The sequence below is a fragment of the Ambystoma mexicanum genome, chromosome 8 (genome assembly GCF_040938575.1).
Source record: "Ambystoma mexicanum isolate Mex_15411 chromosome 8, UKY_AmexF1_1, whole genome shotgun sequence".
NCBI lineage: Eukaryota > Metazoa > Chordata > Amphibia > Caudata > Ambystomatidae > Ambystoma > Ambystoma mexicanum.
The window spans coordinates 1,364,900,778-1,364,925,439 of record NC_090929.1 but is presented as its reverse complement, the minus strand read 5'-3'; the positions used below and the strand labels follow the sequence as shown (position 1 = coordinate 1,364,925,439).

The window sequence follows — 24,662 nt, the reverse complement described above, 5'->3', positions numbered from 1 at the left end:
TTCAGTGTAGATCATCTTGGACTGAAGCATCAATAAGAGCATGGTGTGATCTTTTAACGTGTCATTAATACCTTTGTATACATTTACAAAGGGTGCGATTGATATGTGACCACTGAAATCTGGGCGAAAAGATCTTGCTTGCCCTTTCCTTTTCCAGTGTTGTTTTCTCTTCTTTCTGGTTTCTCCTTCATTTTATCAGTTCTTGAGTATGGAGTATTGGGTAGGTAGCCAGGAGTTTGGGGCGGCCATCTTGATGGAGCTCTCCCTCTATCGTTAGAATTTACTCTTTCCAAGGTCATCCTGAACGGGTCGGTCTGGTTGTTTGCTAGTTCGAGCCCACCTAGAATGATGCGCTCCTCCCTGCTCGCCTTCTCTGTCTCCTCCGGTCACTCACTTTGTCCATTGACATTCCTGGGGGCCATGTTCTCAGTGTTTTCTACCCAAGTTCTAACTTCATTTGTAAATCTCATATCCAGTTGTTCGATTGTATCCCTTAATCTGGCAATATCCTTTTGTAGATCAGATTTGCTCTTTTAGGGCATCTCTGGTGTTTTCACCGATTGTTCTTCTCCCAACAGAATTTCTCCTAAGTCTTTTTTTACAGCGGCGGCCACCCCTATGGCGTGTTGTGTTGATTCATATTGTCTTTATTAAATGACACGTTGTTTATTAAGCCTTCGTCGTCCAGGGTTCCCTCCAACAGTTCAGTGTTTGTGAGTTCTTTGGGTTGCAGTGGTATACAGGTTAGGCTGGGTCCAGCCCCATTTCTCCATTCAGTAAGGAGCACTTGCCCTCTCTGGTTCTTGGGCGTTGGCGTTATTTTATTCCTCAGTGCACTTGTGCCCCTCCATTTCCACTTGGACTCTGAGGTGGGCTTGCCATAAAATTCAATATGTGCCGGTAATGTGGGGCCACTGCCATTTTTCTTGAGGTCTGTGAAGGACGTGATTTCAGAAGGCAGGCACCACTTCCACACCTGCACTCCCCCAGTCAGCCTCTCTGACTCTTTCTTTCTCCCTCCCCCTTATGTGTTGTCCTTCCACCTCACCATTGGGCACCCTATTCACGTTCATTTCTAGGCCATCCTGAACAGGCTGTGTCTGATCCCACAATGCGCTCACAACCCCCCCCCCCCACAGCCACTCCTGCACTTCTCCACCCAATTGCACTGTGTCCTGTGTAAGTCTGCAGGTATATTCTAGAGTCACTGAGGCATTTTGTGGGAGTGCCTCAGGGCTTTTACCAGCTTCTGCTGCACCTTCGACACAATCCCACCCTCAATGTTTCCCTCAGTTTCTCCCCTCTTATTATTTCCACATAATGCACGGCTGGTTATTTTCACTTGCAGCTGCGGTACCGAAGCCGGAGAGATTGCATTCTCTGCAATTGCCGCAAGTACCATAGATGCAAGCTGTGGTAAACAATGTTGGTCTAGATGACTATCAGGGTCCTGCAAGCCATTTGCATCTAGCGCTAATTAATATTGCTGCTTACCCAAGTGTCTGGGGAGTGTAGGCGACTCCCCTGGGGCTCCAGAGTCAGCAGAGCTGGGGGAAGACTCAGAGGAGTCCAGTGGGTGGGGCGGAACGTTCTCAAGCTCTTAAGCCGTCCCTGTTGATATTTCCCTTCTTCCCGGTTCTGCTGTCTTTTTGTAATGCTCACCCGGTTCTTCCCTCCAACCTCCGTTCTCTTGCCTTCCCCGTCTGCGTCCAGCGACTGACTCGGTGCCGGACTCCCCGCGCAGGCGCTCCGTGCATGGGTCAGGCAATTAAAGTTTCTTAAAGGGACGCAGCAGCAGTCACTTTCTCTAGTGGAAACAGTAGAAACTAGGCTAGTTATCTTTTCCTTTCATAATGCCATCAGGAGGGATGATGGACTTCATCCTCTGAATACTCAGGCCTCTGCTGTGCCCTGCTACTTATGAACTTTCAAGATCATGCATTCCAGCAAATATTCAGTGGGTTAACTATTGCAGGCTATTACTTGCCCCACATGGGCCAACACACAAAGACCATTGTTCCGGCCTTCAGTGCACCAACCACTGCACGTACTACCTACCTTTGCACAATCGGTGGCGATAGGTTTGCAGCACCGGTTGTGAGCACCTGCCTGTCCCTACCTTACATCTGCAAGCCACGACACATAGGCAATATGTGTGCAAGACACCAGTCACTCAGACATTATGCTTCAACCTGTCGGATAACTAAATTGGTGGGTGACTGTGCTTTCAGGCAAGGATACAGTGCAGAAAAATCATCCCCATGACAGTAGTGCACTATACAAACACGATTGGCTTTTGAGATTACCTCTGTAGGGCACAGCTGATCTGTCAGCATGTGTATGAAGAGGACATGTGTAACTCACGTATGACTTCAGAATGAGAAACCATGCAAATAATACTCTTGCTAGCCATTTACACTGACTTTTCATCATGACACACCATCCAAGGAGTTTTTCATGTTGGCAGACTTTGTAGACTTTGTAGAGAAAACAGCAACGTGTAAATACTTAGTTTTTCTCTGGGATTGCAGTTGTTATTGAATGTCATATTTTGGAGAACATATTGTTCAGACATTTTGTGAAGAAGCTTTACAATGGGCGTGGGTGCCTTGTTAATTGTTTGGGTGCCTTGGTAATTTCCAGAACCTTCGCTTACACACTCATGTTCGAAATACAACGTTTTTGCTCAGCTAGTTTATGTATGTTTTGTGATTCTGCGCATTTACAAAGAAATCTTGGGCATGCCTGTGGAAAAAATATATTTTTTGAAAGTGGAGTTGTCATTTGCAGATTTACAAAAATTACTTTAGAACATTTGTTCTGTGAATTGACATTCTTGAATTTAATCTATTGTTTCTTGAGCACCAGAAACGTTGTGTAAAATAAGCCTATGTTTTTTGCTCTGAAAATATTTGAAATCTTTATGATAGGAAAATGAACAACATATCTACATTAAAACATTGAGATAGCCGTGTAACCTCCATGACAAGTGAGCCAGTCTAGTTCAATGCGTCCGGCATTTCATTGGCTCATTCCATGAAGCAATAGATTGTCATTCGTTATGCATAATGCGGCCTGGTTTTGGCTCACTCTTACTGTGATTCCATTCTCAACTAAAGAGGTTCCTTCACAGAGCCCATTAGAATACATCAAAGGGCCTCATTCCGAGTCCGGCGGTAACCCTGCCGGTGCTACCGGCGGGTTGCTGCCGGACTCAGAATGATTTACCGGCACCTGGCCCCCGAGTCCGGGGGCAGGAAAGTCAGGTGCCGGTAATTGTGTTAATAGCCATTCCCATAGAGTTCTATGGGACTCCATAGGAGTGGGGACATGGGAGCACCAGCATCGTTAACAATGGTCCCAGTGCTCCCATGACAAGTCTGCCTACCATGGCTGCTGCACCCGGCATGGTCAGACCTGTCGGACACAGCGGCTCCGGCAGGCAGACTTGTAGATCAGAAAAACGGGTGCCAGTGAGCTTACCAGCACCCTTGTTTCCGACCGGCAAACTTATAATGAAGGCCTACACAATACAATCATTACACTCATGCATGTGGTAAGTATGCACCAATTTTAACCATTTGCGTACTGTAGACATTCCTAAAATATCTCCCCTTCCAACACACATACTGAACAGGAACGCTGCCCTACATACAACCGCTTGATGTGCGTGTAGGGTAAGCTGCCATATAAGTGTTAACTACATGAATACATGTCAATGAAAAACATAACAGTTAAGTCTACCGTGAACTGTAATCAAATACGCATTGCATTTGACTATGTAAGGCCACACCTTGAGGGCATCCAATTCAGAACACTGATTAGTAAAAAGTAGTATGCATGCGAATAGTGTTCACTAACTGGATATTCTTTGCGTGCTTTCGTTGGTGAATCATGCTATTGGAAAACTGAGTACATGATAACTTTTCTAAACTTAGGTCTTTCTTACAGAGAATTAATCTTTGGGAATCACCCTCTTCTTTATGAATACATTGAAATATTGTATCATATTAGAACTTGTAAAGCCCAACGAATGCCAGAAGGCAACTTGGCGCTAACCTGAACAGGACGGTTGAGCAGTGGTCAAAGTGTATTATTAGAAGTAGTGGAACTATGTTCCTTGCTGGCCTGCCCCAGCTCCCCACAGCCCTCATCACCACACCATTCCCATGCGCAATCCAAAGCCCCAAACAAACGTGCCTGCTGTTTAAGGGAACATTGAGTGCAGTGCACTGAGGTGCATATTGAAACTTCTTCTTACACTTTTATCTTAAAACTAAGCCATTCTGGAACAGTTTTTAAAAAAAATAAAAGTATAGGAAGGGTAAAACGTAATTTAGAAAGTAGAGGAGCACGACTCCCAACCGCTCCCACACTCTTGGACCACTGTGGTTGACCAAGAAATCTAAAAACGATACATATTTAAAGAGCGCATGAAACGCAAGCAGTCAGCCACCATCTGGAGGGCAAAAGGAAGGGAACTCCACAGGGAGGCAGCCACTACTGAACAAGACCATTCATCCATTCGGGTCAGTCGAAACCTGGAACCTCAAGCAGATAGGCTTCAACAGACAGCAGGATCCGGTGAGGAACATAGAACTTGAATTTAGCCTGCAAACACAGTGCCCCACACCCCTGCAGAATTGAGCGTGCTTTGCAACCAGAAGCCAGTCTAGGCGGCGCAAGATGGGAGAGACGTAAGCAGAACAGGGAGTAGCAGTGGCCATGCGAGCCGCAGTATTCTGGAGAATCTGCAACCGCCGGATCGGATATGCTGGCTGCGAAAGAACCAAGGGGTTGCAGTAATCTAAGGAAGACAGAACCAGAGAGGAAACCACTGGGTTGCGTAGATGTGAAGAAAGAAAAGGAAGGACCCCTACGAAGAAGTTTTGGTTTAAGAGGCCCCGTCTGAGAGACCGCACTAATCTGGGCAGCCATTGAAATAGATCACGTGATTTTAATCTCCAAATCTTTGACCATAGGTACCAGATTGGGCAAACGTCAAGCGAGAGGGGCCAGAAAAGAGGTAACATGTGTTTCAGGATGTTGTACTCCTGTTTCCATATTTCACTGCAGAGTTGATCATTTTTAGTTTTCAACCTTCAGTATCATTGGAAAATTCACAGGGACCGATTCATGCATTATTTGCCAGGTTCAAAATGACTTTGCACTGCCGAAACAACCCCTGATTCATGGAAGCATGCAAAGTGGATGTTTGCCAGGCAAAGTCCGGGAAAAGTAATGTTGTACTGCAAAAATGACTATGCACTGACCTTTCCCAGAATTTGCACTGAAAAAATGCACTTTGCACGGTTCCATGAATCAGGGTTTGTGTCAGCAGTGCAAAGTCACTTTTCAGCAGTGCAAATTCACTTTGAACCGGGCAAATTTTCCATGAATCGGGCCCATTATTGCAAAAGAATGGGAAGTCAGGTACAGGGCAAACATACAATGAGTTGTGCTGGCTAGACTAGCAAGCATATAAAGCTATGATCCTGCAAATCTCAAACTCGCGCGCGACGCTTCAATCCACAGCACCGTGATGCCTCAGACTTGTCACATTTGAACTTTGCAGCTCTTGCCGAAAATGCGAAAGTTTAAATGCAGACACTGTATGTTTTGCCACAGTGACAGGTGCCCACTGCTCACATTTATAATGAATGAAAGGCCATATTAGTAGCTATTAGTCACACGAGGGTGGAATGTAATGTCATTTGCCATCATTGGTTCTCCTGGTATATAACAAAGAACAGCGAGTAAAAAGGAAGAAGTGTCGTTTAGCACCTCATTTATAACATCCACGTTGAGAAGAATCTAACATGATCAGGTTTGTACAATGGATTTATAATTCAACTATGAATTATGTCTTTATGTTCATGCTTTCCTTGTATTTTAAAGTTTATTTAAAAGCCAGCATGTTCAGAATAAAAAAAAAATCACTTTTTGACTTATTTCCTTGCAGTTTTTCAAGGTTGCATTTTGTCTTTCTTCTTTGGATTTCCACAATGCACTTGTGCTGCTACCCCGTCTTGTCGTCAAGGGTAAGCATGCACTGCTGCGTTCAATGGCATGCTTGAGAGCTTTGCTTGTTCTATGCCAGTCTCTCTAAAAGCTGGGAAAATGCAATTATAGGTTTCCCCAAGAAATGCTAAGACAGCCGAACCCTGATTTCAGGCACTGTGCATGCATGCTTTCAGACACTGTGTGATTTCCGATTTTGTGTTTGATATTTCGAATTGCCCTTTTGTGCAGTTTAGCCAATGTCGAATTTTAAACTTCTTAGATATGATATGATAGGTAATTTATAAGGGGCTTAATACCCAAAGGCTTCTAAGCACAGACCCGGGGATCGAACCTTTGGTGCTCCATGTCGTCTTGCTTCCAAGGGGAGCACATTGCCCCTGAGCTATCCTCCCGAGACAAGCCTATATCTTAGAAGCAAAATATTGGTTCTTGTTTCCTGCTGATTATCTTTTCCAATTGCTTTCCAGTTTGCCTGTCTTTACTTTCTTTTGCTAATTTAGTTTTTACGTTTTGACTAATTTAACGTATCAGCTATTTCCTGTATTCCTTCACTGTTTTTTGTTTTTCTTTTATTCTTTTTTCTTTCACTCATTTTCTTTCTTTCTTATATTTATTTGTAACACGTTTTATCCCTTTATCCTTTACTGTTTCTTTTCAATCTACATTTCATAATTTTGCAATTCCGTCTTGTGCTCTTCCTTGTTCTCTTTTCCTCACTCGTTCTTTCTTAGTCCTCTGTCATTTTTTTTTCTCGTTCCCCACATCACTTTATCTCTACCTGCAGCTCTCTCTTTCTCTCTGTTTCTACTACCTCTCTTCCTCTCTTTCCAGCCCCTCCTCCTCGCCCTCTCATTTCTTTGTCTGCATCAGTGATCTTCAAACTGTTGGACTGGCCCCCATAGGAGGCCTGAAGGGTTCTAGGAGAGGGGGTGTGGGCTGGGGGTGAAGCTCTTTAAAAAGAGATTACATTGGCTTGTGAGGAGGGACGGACACAATATTTTCACTCAAGTTTGAACACCGTTGGTCTACATTGTCTACATGTACATCTCAATTCCTGTCTGCACTGGTTCATATGTGTACATCGGCCATGCTTCCACTAAATAGGAACGACAATCATGTGCAATTGCTCTGTTCTGATTCCTTGAAAATAATGCGATCATTATAATATGATCATTAGAAAACCTTAAAGAGCACACTACAAAAAAAGTGCTGCATTCTATACAAGAGAGTAGTGCTATGTATGCTTTCTGATGCCCTGGTCTTTGTAGAATGTGATTTATGGAATAACTAATTGTTCTCTAATTGTCTAAAGAGTTTGCTAATTGTGTATTCCACATAATACCGAATGCACTGTAACCATCTTGTCTTGCATCAGTTAAATGCGTCGTTGAAAAGGGTAATGTTTCCCTAATTTACTATCTTCCTGATTCAGAGCAAGGATACCTGGCAGATTGAGATCACAGAAAGTAGTTCATCTGCCTAAGTGGGCAAACACATTATAATAGAGTCTGTGTTCCAGCCAACTCAGCTGCTTATTGACCAAATGATGGAAATTGCTCTGTTGGTTAAGAGGTGAAATTAGGTGTCCTCGTGAAAATATTTCATGGCTCAAGTCCGGAAGTGGACATATGCAAATGCTTCCACAAGTCAGGGTGAATATGCTGGCAGGAACCACTCCCCAACTACACAGGGCTGGTCTACTGAAAACCTTGCAAAGCCTATTAACAGAATGAGTTTTACTCAACACCCGAGACCAGTTTCACAGACTGCAAAAGTTTGATTCCATGCCCGCTGGAATTGATAATTTTAAATTAATTCACACTGAAAAGTCGCATTCTCGTGATAATTAATATGTATGTTTGACATTTCTGCTTCGCGGTGTATAACACAAATTAGTCCATTTATTTTTGGAACCGTGAGCACGTGACAACCTTCTATTGAAAATGAGACGTCTGCTCTGAATAGTGTAAATGACACATCATTTTACATTATTAAGAAATGTTACTTTTATATAATGCTAACAACAACACGAAGAATCCTCTATTAGCTCACAATTGACTTTTCAAAATATCATTACATTATGGACCTTGTAACCTCTTTGGTGGTAATGTTCAAAAAGTCTGCCCTTTTGGGGTGGGACCAAGCCTGATGTGCATATGGTCTTTCCCCTTTCTGTAATGATTTGGCAGGCGATGAACGATGGTCTGGAGAGCTGCCCAGAGTGAGGCCAGAGGTTAGGATTCATTCTAAACCTTCCAGCCATCTTTTATTTGGCTGCGTAGTGTAAATGACACATCATTTTACATTATTAAGAAATGTTATTTTTACATAATGCTAACAAAAAAAGATGACTCCACCATTTGCTCAAAATGCACTTCTCAAAACATCATTACATGAAGGCCATCGTTACCTTTTTGGTGGTAATGTTAACAAATAATGCCTCTTTTAACACCCACTAATTCGCAGTCCAGTCTTAGGAAATATTAACCTTGGTGGAATACTACTGATGATATATATTATTTATATAAATAAATACATAAGTACATATTGATATTGATATTTTATTTCTATCGCGCTCGTACACAAGTATTTCAGAGCGTGACAAAGCAAGGGAGGGGAACAGGGGAGAACAAAACAGCGATCTTACTAGTCCCAGTGACATTGAGAATGCACAAGTCGATGGGAGAGGGGGAGGGGAAAACTGCATGGAATGGGGAGAAGTGGAAAGTGCAAAGCAGAGTAGAAACCGATAAATAACAATAAATAAATAATAAAGGCAACAAACAGTGGTAGTGCAGCCAGCAATTTGCAAATGCTAGGTTTAAGGCAGCAGACAGGATAGGTCTGATAAGTGCAGGAAGAAACAGGGGGGGCTGTATGGGTACAGATACAGACCCCAGTGCAAGGGGTGGCCCGGAGGCAGTGCGGGAGGGTGGCAGGGTGAGCAGGTACCTGGGCCCGGAGGACAGAGGGTGGCCAGGTGCACGGTGCCAAAGAGAACAGATCAGCAGGGGAGAGTGGGAGCGAAGGCAGAAGAAAAGAGGAAGGTCTGAGGTGCTTCCGGAACCGGGGATGGTTCTCCTCAAGTTTTAGAGGGGCAGGGAGGCTGTTCCAGAGGGAGGCCCCAGCCGAAGACAGAGATCTACCCCCAGCTTATTTCTTTGAAAAACGACTGACCCTGAGGGAGTTGGAGGTAGAGGAGCGAAGAGCTCGAGAGGGGAGGTATTTGCGGAGGGATAGCTGAACGTATTTTGGACCCAGGCACCAGAAAGCCTTGTGGACAATGCAGAGGGTTTTGAATTTAATCCTTGCATCCAATGGGAGCCAATGGAGAGATTTCAGAGGTGGAGAGATCCGATCCCAGGGCTTGAGGCCAAGGACAAGTCTTGCAGCCCTGTTCTGGATTAGTTGCTGAGGGCGGAGAGTAGAGGCAGGTAGATTTAGAAATAGGATGTTGCAATAGTCCAAGCTAGAGAGAACCAGAGCTTGGGATACCATGAGCTCTGGGGGAAGGAGAGGAAAGGCAGAGTGCCTCTGAGGAGGTGCAGTAGGAAATTTGACTTTTTAGAGACCTCAGAGATGTGGGCAGAGAAGGAAAGGGTGGAGTCAAAGATGACCCTGAGGTTCTTAGCCTTGCAGGTGGGGGTAGGAGGAGGGCCAAAGGAGGCCGGCCAGAGAGTGAGGGGAAATGATGGTGAAGGTGTGCCGATGAGGAGGATCTCCGTCTTGCTGGCATTCAAAGATCATTGCCGGCACACCAATCTTGAATAGCAATCAGAGATGAGAGATGGAGAGGAGGTGGTAGAGGGCAGCCTGAAAATGAGTTGAGTGTCGTCAGCGTTGCACTGGAAATTTGAGTAGAAAGTGGCAATGCAGTGGGCGAGAGTTGCCAGGTATTGGTTGAAAAGCCAGGGCGAGAGGTTAGACCCCTGGGGAACACCACAGGTAGAGAGGAAGATAGATGAAAGGAAGGACCTAAGTTGGACCTGGGAGGGTCAATCTGAGAGGAAAGAGGTCAGCCAGGCCAGAACCTGATCAGTAATACCCAGGTTTTCACAGAGACGGTTGAGCAGGATGGTATGGTTGACCATGTCGAAGGCAGAAGAGAGATCGGGGAGGATAAGGACAGAGGGAATGTTAAAGTCAAGGTTGAAGAGCAGATCTTCACGGATGTTCAGGAGAGCAGTTTCCGTGCTTCTGGCAGCTCTGAAGCCAGACTGGTGGTCATGGAGACAGCCAACAGAATTGGAATGAAGGTTAAGCTGTGAGATGGCCAACTTTTCCAGGAGTTTGGCCAGAAAGGGAGTAATGGAAATTGGGCGATAGTTAGCTGGACAAGAAGGATCAGCTGGGGGTTTCTTGAGATACATACATAAATATCACAGCTTTACAAGGCCCCAGCCCAACTTGAAACTCTGCTAATTTGTTCCTCCACCCACCAATGAAACGTCTTTTATTTATATTTATATAGGGCGCAAACAGCCCGGGTGCATCGAGGCGCTGTTACATGAAAACCTTAGTTACAGAGGGCGTTGGAGATGCTGTTGCAATCCACAAGATTAGATAGAGGAATACAGACCGCATTTTGTAAAACAGTATATGTAAATTGTGAGCAGAGTCTTTGGCAGCTGGGTGCTGAAGAGATTTTAGGTTAAGAGTAAGGTCTTTACTGCTTTGCGGAAGGCTGTGTGTGAGTTTTCTCCCCTGAGTGCTGAGGGGAGGGTGTTCCAATCCTGGGCTGCGAGGTAGGGGAAGCTGGTTGCCCCTGCTTGGACTCTCTTGATTCTGGGCACCGTTAGCATGTTGGAATAAGGAGTCTTGGTAGGTCTGGTGGACGAGGGTCAGTGTATTTTTTGGTTCAGGTAAGGAGGGGCGGTTTGGAGGATGCATTTGTGGGTAAGTGCAAGGGTCTTGAAGAGGATGCACTGTTTAATAGCTAACCAGTATGCCTGTTTCTTGGCTGCAGTGATGTGTTCCCTTTTAGGTATGCCAAGTGCTGCACATAGTGCACTATTTTGAATAACCTGCAGCTTCTCAATGTTTTCGGCTGACGTGCCTAGAAATAGGGCATTGCAATAATCAAGTCTTGAACCTGTAATGGCTCCGGCGGTGGTCAGGCAGTTTTCTTTGGATAAGAATAGTCTGACTGCATTTAGTAGTTTAGCATGGTAGGCGGCAGCTGATGCATTGGCATTGACTTGCCTGGTAATAGATAGCTTGGAGTCTTTGTGTACTCCTAGTGTTTTGACTGAGTCTGAAACTGGGATTGAGTTATTATCAAAAGACAAATCACTGAATTTGGGGTTGAGGTTCTTGAGGGTTTCTGAGGACCCAATTATGAGGAGCGCAGTTTTATCACTGTAGAGACAAAGACTGTTGAAGGTCATCCAGACTTGAATAGTCTCGTAGATGGTGTTTAGGCTTTTGACGTCAGATTCATAGCCCCTGTCAGTGGAAGGAGGATCTGTGTGTCATCCACATAGTTCATGTATGAGATCCCAAGTGCATCTAGGATGTAGAAGAGGGGCCTTGTAAAAATGTTGGCGAGTGTGGGTGAAATGCATGATCCTTGAGGTACACCACATGAGATGATGGTGGGGCAAGCAGATGCTAGGTTGGAGAAGACTTGCATGGACCTCCCTTGTAGGAATGACGAGATCCAAGCAGTGGCGTTTTGTGAAAAGTTCACTGTGGTGATGAGGTGGTAGCAGAGATCATTGTGATAGACAAAATCGAATGCCGCTGAGAGGTCTAAGAGTAAGAGAAGCGCAGGGTTGCCTGCATCTCTCGCCTCATCCATTAGATTTTTGAGATCAAGCAATGCTGTCTCAATGCTGTGGCCTGGGTGGAACGCGGATTGTCACAGTCCAAGGATTTTATTCTCTTCAATGAAGAGTTGGATTTGCGAATAAGTGACTTTGTGACTCTGAGAACATTTGCCAGATTTGTACCTTCCCAAACGGTTAGATCCAGTGCTTCCCCAAACACATGGGAAAATATTTGTTCATAGGGACACCTATAATGCTGACCTTCTCACCACATGTATCAATAAATGCACGAAAGGCTGAGGTTTGACCCTTTCCGACATTAACTAAGTACTGCGCTACTGTACATGTTCCATTTCCATCCTCATAAAGAGGATGTAAATGGAAAAGGGGGCATCATTTCTAAACAATTACTGAACTACTGCTACCAATATTTAAGTAAATATGCTGCCATATCCACCACGACGGTGGGAAGGGTGTGAGAAGGATTGTAACACGTGCTGTAATCTTCCCCAAAAGTCCTACCAAGCTGTGATGATGGGCTGTAAGTAACGCATATTGGGACTCAGTTTCTACGTCCACCTAAATCACGGTGAGGGCCCCTCTTATGTTCGCACTTTTGAGCAAATAGGTCCCCACTCCTCTAGGTGATTATTATTTGCATGGTGGAGTGCAAAAGGGAAATATAAAGTGGAGGCATATTTGCCTTTATCCCTCCCTTTTGCACTCCGCCATGCAAATTGAGTAAACGCTGCCTCCCCTTTATGCATAGCAGCAGCATTTACAATGGAGTCCTATGCAATCTGCCTGCTTTTTGCTGGTGTAAAAAGCAGGCAGATTCCATAGGAATCTGCAGCATTTACACCAGCATGAAAATTACATGCTGTAGTAAATGCTGGAGTATTTATTATGGTGTAGAGGAAAGGGGAGGTTTACGCATTCATTGGGATCCTCTCTCTCTCTCTCTCTCTCTCTCTCTCTCTCTCTCTCTCTCTCTCTCTCTCTCTCTCTCGCTCTCTCTCTCTCTCTCTCTCTCTCTCTCTCCTCTCTCTGTCTCTCTCTCTCTCTGCCATACAAATGAATGAAAATATGATGTGTTGTGAAAAACAGCCATACAGTTTCTAGGCATACACTTTATGCATGCATTCCATGCTAGGGCATAAAGAGCATGAGCCCCATTGTGAGTATACATTGGTGCCGTTTTAAAGCAAGTCCCCTAGGGTATAGACTGTTGTAATCACCAAGCTCTCCAGGAAAAAGATCATGCACATGATGTTTTGGAAACATAACAAATGTGAGACTTTGTGCCTGATTTTCAACATGTTTTCAATGGGACCTTCCCATGTTAAAACATTTGTGTAAATCAGGCCTTTTGTGTCAGAAGGAAAACACATACAAACTAATTGTTTTCTCTACATTATATATCACCAACAGAATGCATAATTGGTTCATCTATCTCAATTGTCAACCAGCTTAGATATTTGTACCAATCTTTTTTAAGATGTGGCTTTTTAAATGGCACATTCTATCAACCACCTTGTCTTCATTACAGAAGCATTGCACTGGTGCAGTGCATTTTATCATGGTATTATATTATTCTTTCATTTTTGAAGCAGGGAAAATCTTAGCCCTGGTGCTAAGAGGACATGTGTTAGCACTAGAAAAGGCATTGCCCGTATGCAAAATGTTTTTAAAAGATTGAACAAACATGTATTTTCACTAGCAAAATGTGTCCTTGTGCAAATACAGTGCAAAAATACACATGCAAAAATCCAAAGTTTCTGTAATGAGGCCCCTATGCCTTCATTACCAAAAATATGAGCCATGCAATAGTGCTATTAGTGCACACGTGCATTAGGGCTATCCCACATACAATGGGGATTCATTTACACGAGCACTAATGCAACTGCATGTGCTCAAACGCCATCTGCCAATGCTTAAAATCCTTTCCGCTGATACGTGTTTTTCAGTAATGAGTATTCCTGTAGGGAAAAGTTGCCTGGTGGAGTTTTTCAGCTGTCACAAATTATGTACCAACAGCCATGGCGGATACTATAGAAGTAAACACAAGTTATTAGTTCATAATACCACCCTGCCCACAGTAAGGAGTTGGCTGAGGGTATGCTTGGCCTCAGGTAGCCTTGGAATGCAACTTTCTGAATAATCTGTGAGCCATATAAACCAATTTGAATGTTCCAAGTATTTTGCAGGTTATCCAACATTACCGTTCTTTATTAAGGGCTATACTATGGTTGGTATTGAGGGATTATTTTTTAACATTTGATGGATTTGATATTGGTCATTGTTGTTATATGGACTTTGCTCAAAAAGAAACTTTTCTGAACGAGTGATTGTTATTATAAGGCATCCAGAACTAAGGGACTAGCTCCTACAAGATGATGGCTGCAAAAGGAGTAACACAGACTTGTCAAAGTAACTAAGGCACACCCATAATGATGGTGCTTTATTGACTAATGTGGTGGTACTGCAGCAGGCTCTATACAACAAGTGAATTGCCCATTAGAATGAATCTTCAAAAAGCTGGGCATGGGAGCGGTTCATGGAAGCTGTGGAGCACAATAATTGCAAAAGAGTTTGGCCCTGGTAACTCATTGGTATATCCAAGTAGATCATTGAAGAACACCTTTCTCTGCTGCTGCTGCTGCTGTGGATTCAAGGGATGAGGGGAAAGTCCCCGTAGCACAAGAAAAACCTTTGTTTACTGCTCATATGTTCCCAAGAGCAGTGGACGAGGTGTTGTTAGTCGAGGCAAAGAAAATCTGCCACTGAGTGGTTTCCATCAGATCCATTCAGAAGAAATCAGTTATGATTCTAGGTCAAGTGTCAAGCGGGGTGCTGTCATTTAATAAAATATGTGGGTGTATAACAATTGAATCAGCTATATGGGTATATCAAACAAAGGCTTGTGCTCCAGCCATCCATGGTGCCAAAGTGTGGGGTCTACTAAGAGGAATATATTTCCCCCTATGGAAAAAAAAGATGTATTGATCCCTCCTGATCCTCCTATAGTCCCATAGTCGAGTACGCAGCAGTTCCTTCATTCAGTAGGCGTTTGGACCACCACAGTAGCTGGTATTTAAGAGGGACCCTCTCCAGGATACTGTGCCATTAGAGCATTAGCTTTCTATAATGTGGTTACAGCACATTTAGAAAGAGGGCAGGTGAGTTTTGAACTAGGTCCAGGGAGTAGCCACAGGTGATGCAGGGATTCTTTTAGGCCAGATACTGGAGGAAGTATTTGTCCTAACTTGGCATAAACCCTGGCTCTCTCGCTGACTGCCGACGCTCAGCATAGCCTACTGGATGTTGGTTTTCCCTCATTGGCACATACCCTTTATGTGGATTTCCGGTTGGGGATTCCCCAAATAGCCGTGTTTATGGCTGTATGGAAGAGCTAGCACCACTAACCGCCAGGAACAAGTCATTGTGACAACTTGACAAAAGAGACAACAACATTTGTGTGCCCTTGTTTTTATACCTGGGGTGTTAGAGAGTGATGTGTCAAGCCATGGATCCTTCATGGATTACATTTGCTGAAGAACAGTGTATGCTGTTGTGGATTCCTAGACAGTGAAAAGTCTGTTGGCAAAAACTAACGAAGCATGTTTTATGAGGAAAGGACGGATCAAATAATCAAATGGTTGATTCTTATTACCGTCTTTTAATTCTGATGGTATCTGTTGTTTATAAATCTAGTTTTCTTTAATGTTTGATTCTGTGCTACGGCATTGTTTTGCTGTTTAGAGAGCTGACCTGAGTTTAGCAAAATACATTGAATTTGTAAGGTTACTATAAAATGGCACATTCATGAGTGTGCATAGGAATCCTTTGACAACATATCAGTACAAAGGTGTTTTTCGATATTTTTCATTCAAATGCTGTGATGGATTGTCATCTACAAGGTTGTGAAAGTCTCATCTTCTTTTTATTTGTATTAATTAAAGTGAAGCAAGTAATTTTGTTTCTAAAAGGGAGGCTTGCTAATCAGACCCCCTTTCATGAATTCACCACGCCAGAATGATGGTGCAACATTTGTCTTTGCTGTGATAGACTATGGATAACCCCAGCTCCAGCCCTGCAGTGGCAGAGGGCAGGTTCAAATGTCACACACATTCCTGACAGCTTCTAGAACAACAAAATTACAAGTTTGATCTCTGTGTGTATGACTACAGCTATGCGGGATGATGGCAAAGAAGCTACCCCTTTGATACCCTTGCCCCCTTTGATCCCACAGATACCCCAGATGAAGAGTAGCACCTTCTGCTAGGGTACAGGAACCCTCTACTCAGGATCTACAGGGAACCAGTGTGTCAAAGGCAGCACTGACATGACAAAGCCCCACTCACACAAGGGCGCTGACCACTGTTGTCCCTTTTAAGGCAGTAGACATGGCAAAAGAGCAGAGATAGACTAGCCAGCGAGAGAGGTAGGCTGAGAGAAGGGATCCAACATAGTTCCTTCTGCTAGGATACTCCAAAACTTCCTGCCCCACATTTACTGGACAGAAGGCACTCTGGGTATAAAGTCAGAAGGCAAATGGCACTTGTTACAACAGCATGGATTGGACCCAATGCAGCAGGTTGGCTTTGGAGCAATTCTCTGTGCCATTTTACCTTTATAAGAAGGAGGCACTTCCTTGTTCTTTCATTCATCTCTGGACCCTTGGAAGAACAAGAAGAAATCACTGGACCTCTATTGGGGACACAGTCTATCCCAAAGTCCTCTGCCAGGCAAGTGAAGGCAGAAGGCATCCAAGGCAGAGGAGAGCTCTGCACCTTAACCATCCATAGGGAAGAAGGGAGTGAATTGCTGTGGATCAAGGCCTCTCTCCTTTCCACACTGGAAGGAGGAACCTGTTAACTGGGGGTATAGGACTCCCTGCAGCTGTCAGCCAACTACCTTGCCCCAGAGAACCCTGGATTGGGACTTACAGGAACCCACATGTCCAGAAGCAGCTTGGCATTCTGTTCAACACATCAGAATATCTGCAAGCTGTCTCAACCACTCTCAAAATACTTTGAACCTTAAAAGGACCCAAGGTACTGTATTGGCACTCTATGTAACATCGAACCAATTGATGCACTTCAGGCTATCCAGACAATGGCTCAATGCATTGCTGTGGATCACCTCAATCAACACGATCAAGTCCTCAACTTGGTGGGAGCTACTGACTCGAGGGCTGACTTCTCTGCCATCCCCAACCATTGTAAACCATTGTCTTGCCAAATTAAATGTAGGCTTGATCCATCAGGAGCCCGCTCTTTTGAACTGATTTGACACTTACCCCCCGTGTGATCGCATCGACTTGAACATCTCAACGTCATCTTGGCAAAAGCAAAAGTCCTTAGAAGCCTGGCTCAATGCTGTAGAGCACCAAAGACAACTCTTAAAGGTACTGTGAATAGATCCTGTCCCACTTGTCTTCTTTCTGCGACCTTTTCTACAAATAGAAATTCTTGAACATTGATATTGTTGCCCAGTCCGATTGCCTGACCAGTTCTGCCTATTACCCCAGTGTGCCCCCTGACTAAAGCCCGCTATTTCTGGTCTGCTTTACAGGTGTGAGTTTTCCTAGTGTCTTCTGATTATTTGCATGTTATGGTTTGCTTAATGACCCTATATTTCTAAAGAACCTTGATTGGACATTCTTCCATTCTGGCACTTTTGCAATAAGGCTGATTGGGTTGCTACTATTATCAGCTCACACCCCTCCTGCAGATATAGCCTGCCCACAGTATCAAAACAGTAGAAGGAGGTATACCTTCTAGGCTGTTCTGGTTTTACCTTCCTGATAGTGATCACTGCTGGTTTAGAAATAGTAAGGGGTTGGGTTTAGCCTCTACTCATCCCTGTACCCCTAAAGAGCAGAAGTCATTTCAGCGCAATATGTAAATGGATTGACTTTCTGATTTTTAAAAAAACAAAGCAACTGTTTACCATTTGTCCTATTACTGCTTGTGTACATAGTAGCCAGAGTCATGAGAATTGCACCATGAGTGTGCCCATACTACTCATGCACAAAGAACAGCAAGATGTATGTGCCCAATAGGCACATTTAACATGTGTCATTCTTCTGTGATGGAAAGCAACATAGCATGATCAAGCCTAGGCAGACTTATTAAACAAGTATGTGCTGTCAGAGGCCAGGTACCAACATAGGTAGACTCAAACATCAGCAAAAGGCATGCTTTACTGCTCCAGCATGAACCAGCACCCAAAGGTGCACGAAAACAAACACACCTCTACAACATATCAGTGGATCAACTGCAAGCACCTATAGGCGAACTAGAGAGTCGCAAAACAGCAATAAAACACGTGTCTGGCATCCTGCTCTAGTCTTAATAAGTCTTTCCAGAGAGGACAGCAATAATGCAGGAATCCCTGCATGTTGTGACCAGTTTCATTTCAGAACTGTGATATTAGAAGTTACTTCGACCTCAAGGGTGAACTTCTAGTCTAGAATTAAGATATGATTTTGGTAGAAAGCATACTAAACCGTTTGACGGAGGAAACGGTACAGTTGACCATGGGCATTTTGACCGTGGCCAAATCACACACTACCTGACTGTCACAGTGCACTGGGGCACCTCAGTTTCCAATACCAGCCAGCAGCAGTCCCTCGGACACATGGAGCCACAGAGTAAAGAACAGGTGATCACTTGAAGTGGAATTCATGGAAATCATTGTACAACATCATCAAATCTATTTAAAAAAAATCACAGTTCGCACATCCAGTGTCAATATGAACACCAACAAACGTGACACACTGGTGAGGTTGGTGTTAGATGGCACACCTGCAAATATTCACATGGCAGGCAGCTCTCGTGTGAAAAACAATATCTGCAATAGATTTGTAAAAGGAAAGATATGCTTCTCTAATTGCTGCTCAGTCTTCATTTGTAACAGCACTCCAGTGGATGACTTTAACATGTACAATAGTGATAAGCCCGGAGATGGCGGGCCATTACTGCGCAATGTAATACCCCGGGCCCATAGTTCCACAAAGGCCCCGGGGGTATTACCGTGGGCGTTAATGGCCCGCCATCAAGGGGCTTATTGCCATTAGTACCCCGGCCCATTAGACCGGGGTACTATTTTGTTTTCCCAGCTGCGAGATGCGTTGCGTTTCGCAGCTGAAAAAAATAAGTGTAAAAAGTTACAAAAGAAATGGCTGCCACAGGCAAAAACGTAGTCCATTTTCTGTTTCTGTAGCAGCCATAGTAAAGAGAAATATGGCTGCCAATGATGGGGAGAAGGGACTAGAGGTAGTCCCTTCTCCCCTTCAATGGCGCCCATTGAAGTAAGTTAAAAAAAAAGTAAACAAAAAAAATGTCTGCCATGGAACAGGGAGAAGGGACTACACGTAGTCCCTTCTCCCTTTCCACAATGGTCTGCCGCAGATTGAGAGCGGATGCGCTGGCACTGAAGGGTTTCCAGCGCATTCTCTCTTGAAATGGAAAAAAAAGAAGGTAAGTGGGGGTGGGAGGGTGCAAAGGGAATTTGCGGGAAGGTGTGCAGAGGGGGCGGGGAGTGAAGATTTACCTGATTCCCCTGCAAGGGGACATGCCGGCTGCCAGTAGTGAGAAGGCTCAGGGCAGCAGGATTACCATGTGGTAATACCCGCATTCTGAGCCTCCCCCTTGGCTGGGAGGCTGCCACCCCTCCCCTCGCTGGGTACTAATGTGGAATACAAATGCTAAGCCCTGTCCTGGATGTATAATCCATATGTACGTAATGTAAAGTTGCTTTGTATATCATATCCTCAGTTATTTTTGCAGCCTCTTGTTGTTAGGTCTTGTAAGCGATAGAGAAGTGAAGTCATTTGGAGAAGAGGATGATACAAGATACGAAAACAAAAGAATGGATGAGTGCAGAAAGGAATAGTCCTTTTTCTATATGCTAACGAGTTTCTCAGTGAGATGTGACGAGGGCATGTATGTCTAGAAGGGATCCTCAGTCGTAGGTATCATGTTCAGTTTGCTAGTAACAAGGAGAGCGTATGTAACAAAATGATTATTGCCCATTAATAGTACAAGGGAGAGTAATGTTTTCCACTCAGCACTAGTACTAGCAGTGCATTGACCCGGTCCTAAAGTTGGAATGACTTTTACACCTCCTTTGCCTCTGAAGGTAGCATAGGCCAATGGGAATACTCTTCAGTAATATGGGAACGGGATGTATACGATTTGTTTGTATCAATTTGCCTGTGGTCGATTTGGCTGATTTTTGTTATGTTTTGCACGTTTTGAATGCAAATATATGCAGGTGAAACCCCCACAGCTCCCCCTTAAAAGCCCCTCTTTTATTTTTTTACCCCAAACCCAGCCCCCACATATATTTTTGTTCAAAACGGCCACCACATATTTGCCCAAATCGGTTGCGTGCAAATTGACCCCGGTCAACTTGGGTAATACCGTGGGAACCAGTACGAAAGCATACCAGCAAGAATAGCACTGTAGCACCCAAATAAAATGAGGGTCCACACAGGGTCCTTATAAAATATTGGAACTTTACTCAAACACAGATAAGTGGTCAAAAACATTCAACAATCCTGTCCCTGTAAAGCAAATACAAAGATCATGGCAAACACAAGGAAGTTAAAAGAAGCTGAAAGCATCAGTTTCAAAACTATTACTTTGAAAATGCCTTTTAAAGTGGGGAAGGGTCCACTAACTGTCTCGAGATACCAAGGTATAAAGACCATGGAAATATATGCTATAAAAGCCTTTTAAGGCCAATATAGCCCAGTTACAACTATAACTTGGTGTTTGAATCGTCTCGACAGTGTCAAGCCAGGCTTCTTAGTGCTTTTACAATGATACGAACTGTGGTTCAATAATGGAAAAGCAGATGATTCTGTCTTGATGCTTCATTGGGAGGAGTCAGTTTCAAGATACGGGATTAGGGGCAAGTGCTGTCTACATCATGGCTCGACTGGATTCTCCAGGCAGCTTGAGGTGGTGAAGTGTAGTTTGAAGCACAGGCAATGGGGAAGTCAGTTTGCATCAGCAGGTTGGTAGTATTATCAGGAAATTTGGTATTGGCTATTATAATGTAATCCATTAATGAATATTTAATACAATCTAGTTTTAACTTGACTATGCCACTGTCCCTGAGTTTAAAAAGCTGCCCTGTCAGCGTATTCATGAAGTCAACATTTAACAATTGAAGCCAATATGTTGACCTTCAAATGGATTACTGTTTCATTCCAGAAAAGGCCATTGCAATGTTTAGCATACATGTATTTGTGATATACAAGCAATAAGTCCTTGAAAGGGGATCCGCCTGATGCAGTTATAAATGTGCCCTCTAATTATCCCTCTAATTTGTAGACTATTACTTTTTGTGTAGCAGGTTTGAAACCAGAAATGGGTTTCCATTTTTGAAAGTGTCACCCGAGTGCTGCTAAAGATGAATTTAATTTAACCACCTGTTTGGACTACCGTACCATACTTTCTCTTAGCATCTAGCATTTGATTAAGAAGGTAAGGACCATGAAAGGACAGCAGTATGGAATGAGGTATTTCCTTAGCACCAACAGAGCTTTTATGAAGAAACTCCTTTGATGGGCTGCTATTTAGCTTCTGTGTGTCCACATTTGAAGTAGATGATCCTTTTGTCTGAAAGGTGGGCAATTCACGTGTTTGGAAACGGTGAACAGCAGAACTAAACATGTCATTACTGCATGACTGACACTGATCATCTCGTACACTCACAAGGCCTGAAACCAGCTCCGATATTATCACTGACACTACCTTTTATGCTACAGAGCATATGTGGAAAGTGTGTCTGTTTACCAGCAGCATTCTTTATGCAGAGAAACCACAATCACATTGCATAGTAAAACAAATAATAAACAAGATCTGCATTTTACCCTTGCCGGTGACGTTTTGTCACATGCAATTAAGGCTTGAGGGTTTCTGGAGAGTGTTGTGTGACAAGCAGAGGTGTAAAGTTTTGATGATTTTAATGTGTGATGGGGTGAGGACAACTGGCTATTGTGTACCTGTAGTTTGAGAGTGACTAATTAGAATGTATAGTATAAAGTGGGTATTAGGGGGGTATTAGGGTGAGGAGCAAGTTAGGGAGGTCCACAAACACTCAAGAAGCCATATATAGAGCAAGACATAAAATGGCCTAGGGAAGCCTGTAAAAGCACTGCATGACATGAAAGGATAACACATATTAAACGTATAGCAAGGCATAGGAGGTATAACAGGGCACATCAGTGGTATAACTAGTTCTATGGACATACCTCTGATTGCACAGTGATAGCTATACTCACTTTTAGTTTGGTTTTTAAAGGCACAGGAGAGGTATGCCATCTACAGTTCCAGGGAGCATCACCCAGTCAGCCATGCCGCCAGTCAGTCCTTTGCTTTCAAAATACTTCCCAGGAAATATGATTATGTTTTGATCAAAGCTTCTGCATCAGAGTCTCTCTGGACAAAGGACTTCTTAAGGAGATCCTCCACCACTCTGGATCCTATTCTGCAGGTTTGCCAAGAATCCTAGAGCTCTCTCCATTGTCTCCATGCTTGCACTTAAAAAGCTGATACCTTTAACTCATGCAGCATCATTTGATGCAAAGGTTCCTCTTTGGACAGGGTCTTTGATTGATTCTCTTCCCAAACGGACTCTCCAAATTCTACTCCTCTCTGTTTGACTGGTCTAATGCCTCATCACCTATGGAGATTTAGGTCAATTTTGATTAACATCAATTTTTCTCTCATAATTTTTGTTATTTGTTATTGAGATATACATTTTTTACACTGCACAAGATTCCTGTATCTATCTACATATGACACTTTTCAGGAAATATGGTTATGTTCTGGGCAAGGCTTCTGCTCCAGAATCCCTCTGGATACGTCTTCCAAAGGAGATCTCCAGCACACTCAAAAGTATAATCCCACATCAGCACTTTTCCAGTCGAAGTGGGTTTCCCCATCTACAGGCTTGCCAAGAATCCCAGAGCTCTCCCTATTGTCAGCGTGTTTGGGCTTAAATAGCTGATACATTTCAGACATGTAGCATCATTTGATGCAACCTTTCGGTTCTATGAACCTTTGCTGCAATTCTTTCACCAAATGCATTTTCGACAAATACATTTCCGCCGAAGGCTTGCACTTTTTTTGTGGCAAAATACGGACGTACTCTCTTGCACCACTCACCTTATTATTCCCATCTCCAAACCATTCAATATACCTTACCCCCAATTACCATACGCATTTTGCCACAAAAAAAGTGTAAAACCCACCCGCACGAAAATGCATCCATTGAAAATGCATTCCACATAAGAGGGCTAGATGAACCTATCCTAACTGGATAGGGCCATTAATTGGTTATTGTAAGGTTATTTAGCGTGTTACAACACAGAGTACAGCACTACTGCACAGGATCAATGTGTAGCATGTTTTTTTATGCAGTACCACTGCATGGGTTTGGTGCATTGCTATGATGCAATTGTTTCAAGCTATGTGTTGCCAGTGTAACATGGACATATAAGTGAGAGCAGGTTATTCAGTCAAAAACGATTTTTACATATAAAAAGCAACTCATTTTTCACCTGAAATGCCTATGTTGCAAGAGACACATTTGAAAATTAATAAACTAACCTCATTAACAACTAACCTGATCATAACCCACCAATAATAATGTGTTCTTCAGTGCAACATGAATGGAAAATGACAGGCTCTGAAAGTCATTATTTAAATGCACATTCAGTTTTGTTTTTCTTTTTGCTCTGCTGTTCTGTCCACAGTAACTACAGGAAGCAAAGACCTTGAATAAGCACGAAATCAGTTTGGTTACAGTTGCAACTGTATAAGCCAAGCCATTGTGTGCAGAGGGTGGTTAGGGCATGATAGAATTTTATTGGTTAGGATCCTTTGATAGGAGGTAACCCGAGTTTTCTTGTAGAATCTCGAGGAAGGAGCTAGGGAGAGACATCTTGACACAGCTCGAAGAAGGACTGTGTTGATAGTGCTGTACTCTGTGTTGCAACACGTTAAATAACCTTACATTATCTCCCCAAACTTACACTTCAAGTTATACTCCTGTCTATTTGGACGGATCCAATGTCTCGTTGCTTCAGGAGTTTTAGGTCAGTTTGGACTTATATCCATTTCTCGCTCATCATTTTTGCTATGAACCTATCCCATTATGATGATATACATACACTGCATGAGATTACTGTATCTATCACAATGTGACACTTCCCGATAGCATGTAATAAGAGAGAATAACTAAAATATGTACCAGTAATTCATAGGTGAAAATATATCCTGTTTAGTTTTATAGTTTGGGGGAATGCTCCACTGTTTCAAAATCTGTTTCAGCTTCTTAAACCCAACTAAGCAATGGGAAGCTATGGTGCATACAGTGATCCCATTGTTTGTGCTATGGTTAAAAGGCACATTGGCAACTTACTTTTTCATTTCTCTGCATTGAAGTTCTATCTAAGTCAAATATAAACTAGGAATGGCAGACACAGGCCCCTTGGGATCCATTTATTGAAAATGGACATGCACAGATGGTATTTTGCAATCGAGCTACAAGTTAAAATATCGAGGCTGGGCTAGTACTTAATCTCTCTGATGTATTATGTTCCTGAAAAGCCAGATCCATTCCTCATGATCTGGGAGGGTCATAAAACCAGAACTGAATTCTCTGTAATACAATCCAGCTAGTGTCATAAGTAACTGATCCAATTTCCTCGTATTTTCTTGTATTTTGTTTTAAGATAAGCATATGATTTGAGTGTGTACATAATTGGCCATTTACTCATTGATGGGGTCCTTGCTCTGGTGGACGGCTGAATTGTGAACCTCTGGTCAAGAAAACTGTATTTCA

At 43.4% G+C, this 24,662-nt stretch overlaps 1 protein-coding gene across 1 annotated transcript in view; it reads left to right on the top strand.

The window, feature by feature from the left end:
• Window positions 1-208: 208 nt before the first annotated feature.
• The window catches only part of NPS (neuropeptide S), a 46,129-nt gene continuing 21,675 nt past the window's right edge, over window positions 209-24,662 (top strand). The window contains exon 1 of the mRNA XM_069612079.1: window positions 209-220. Within this exon, the coding sequence (XP_069468180.1) occupies window positions 209-220 (12 nt within the window). The remainder of the gene's footprint in view (window positions 221-24,662) is intronic.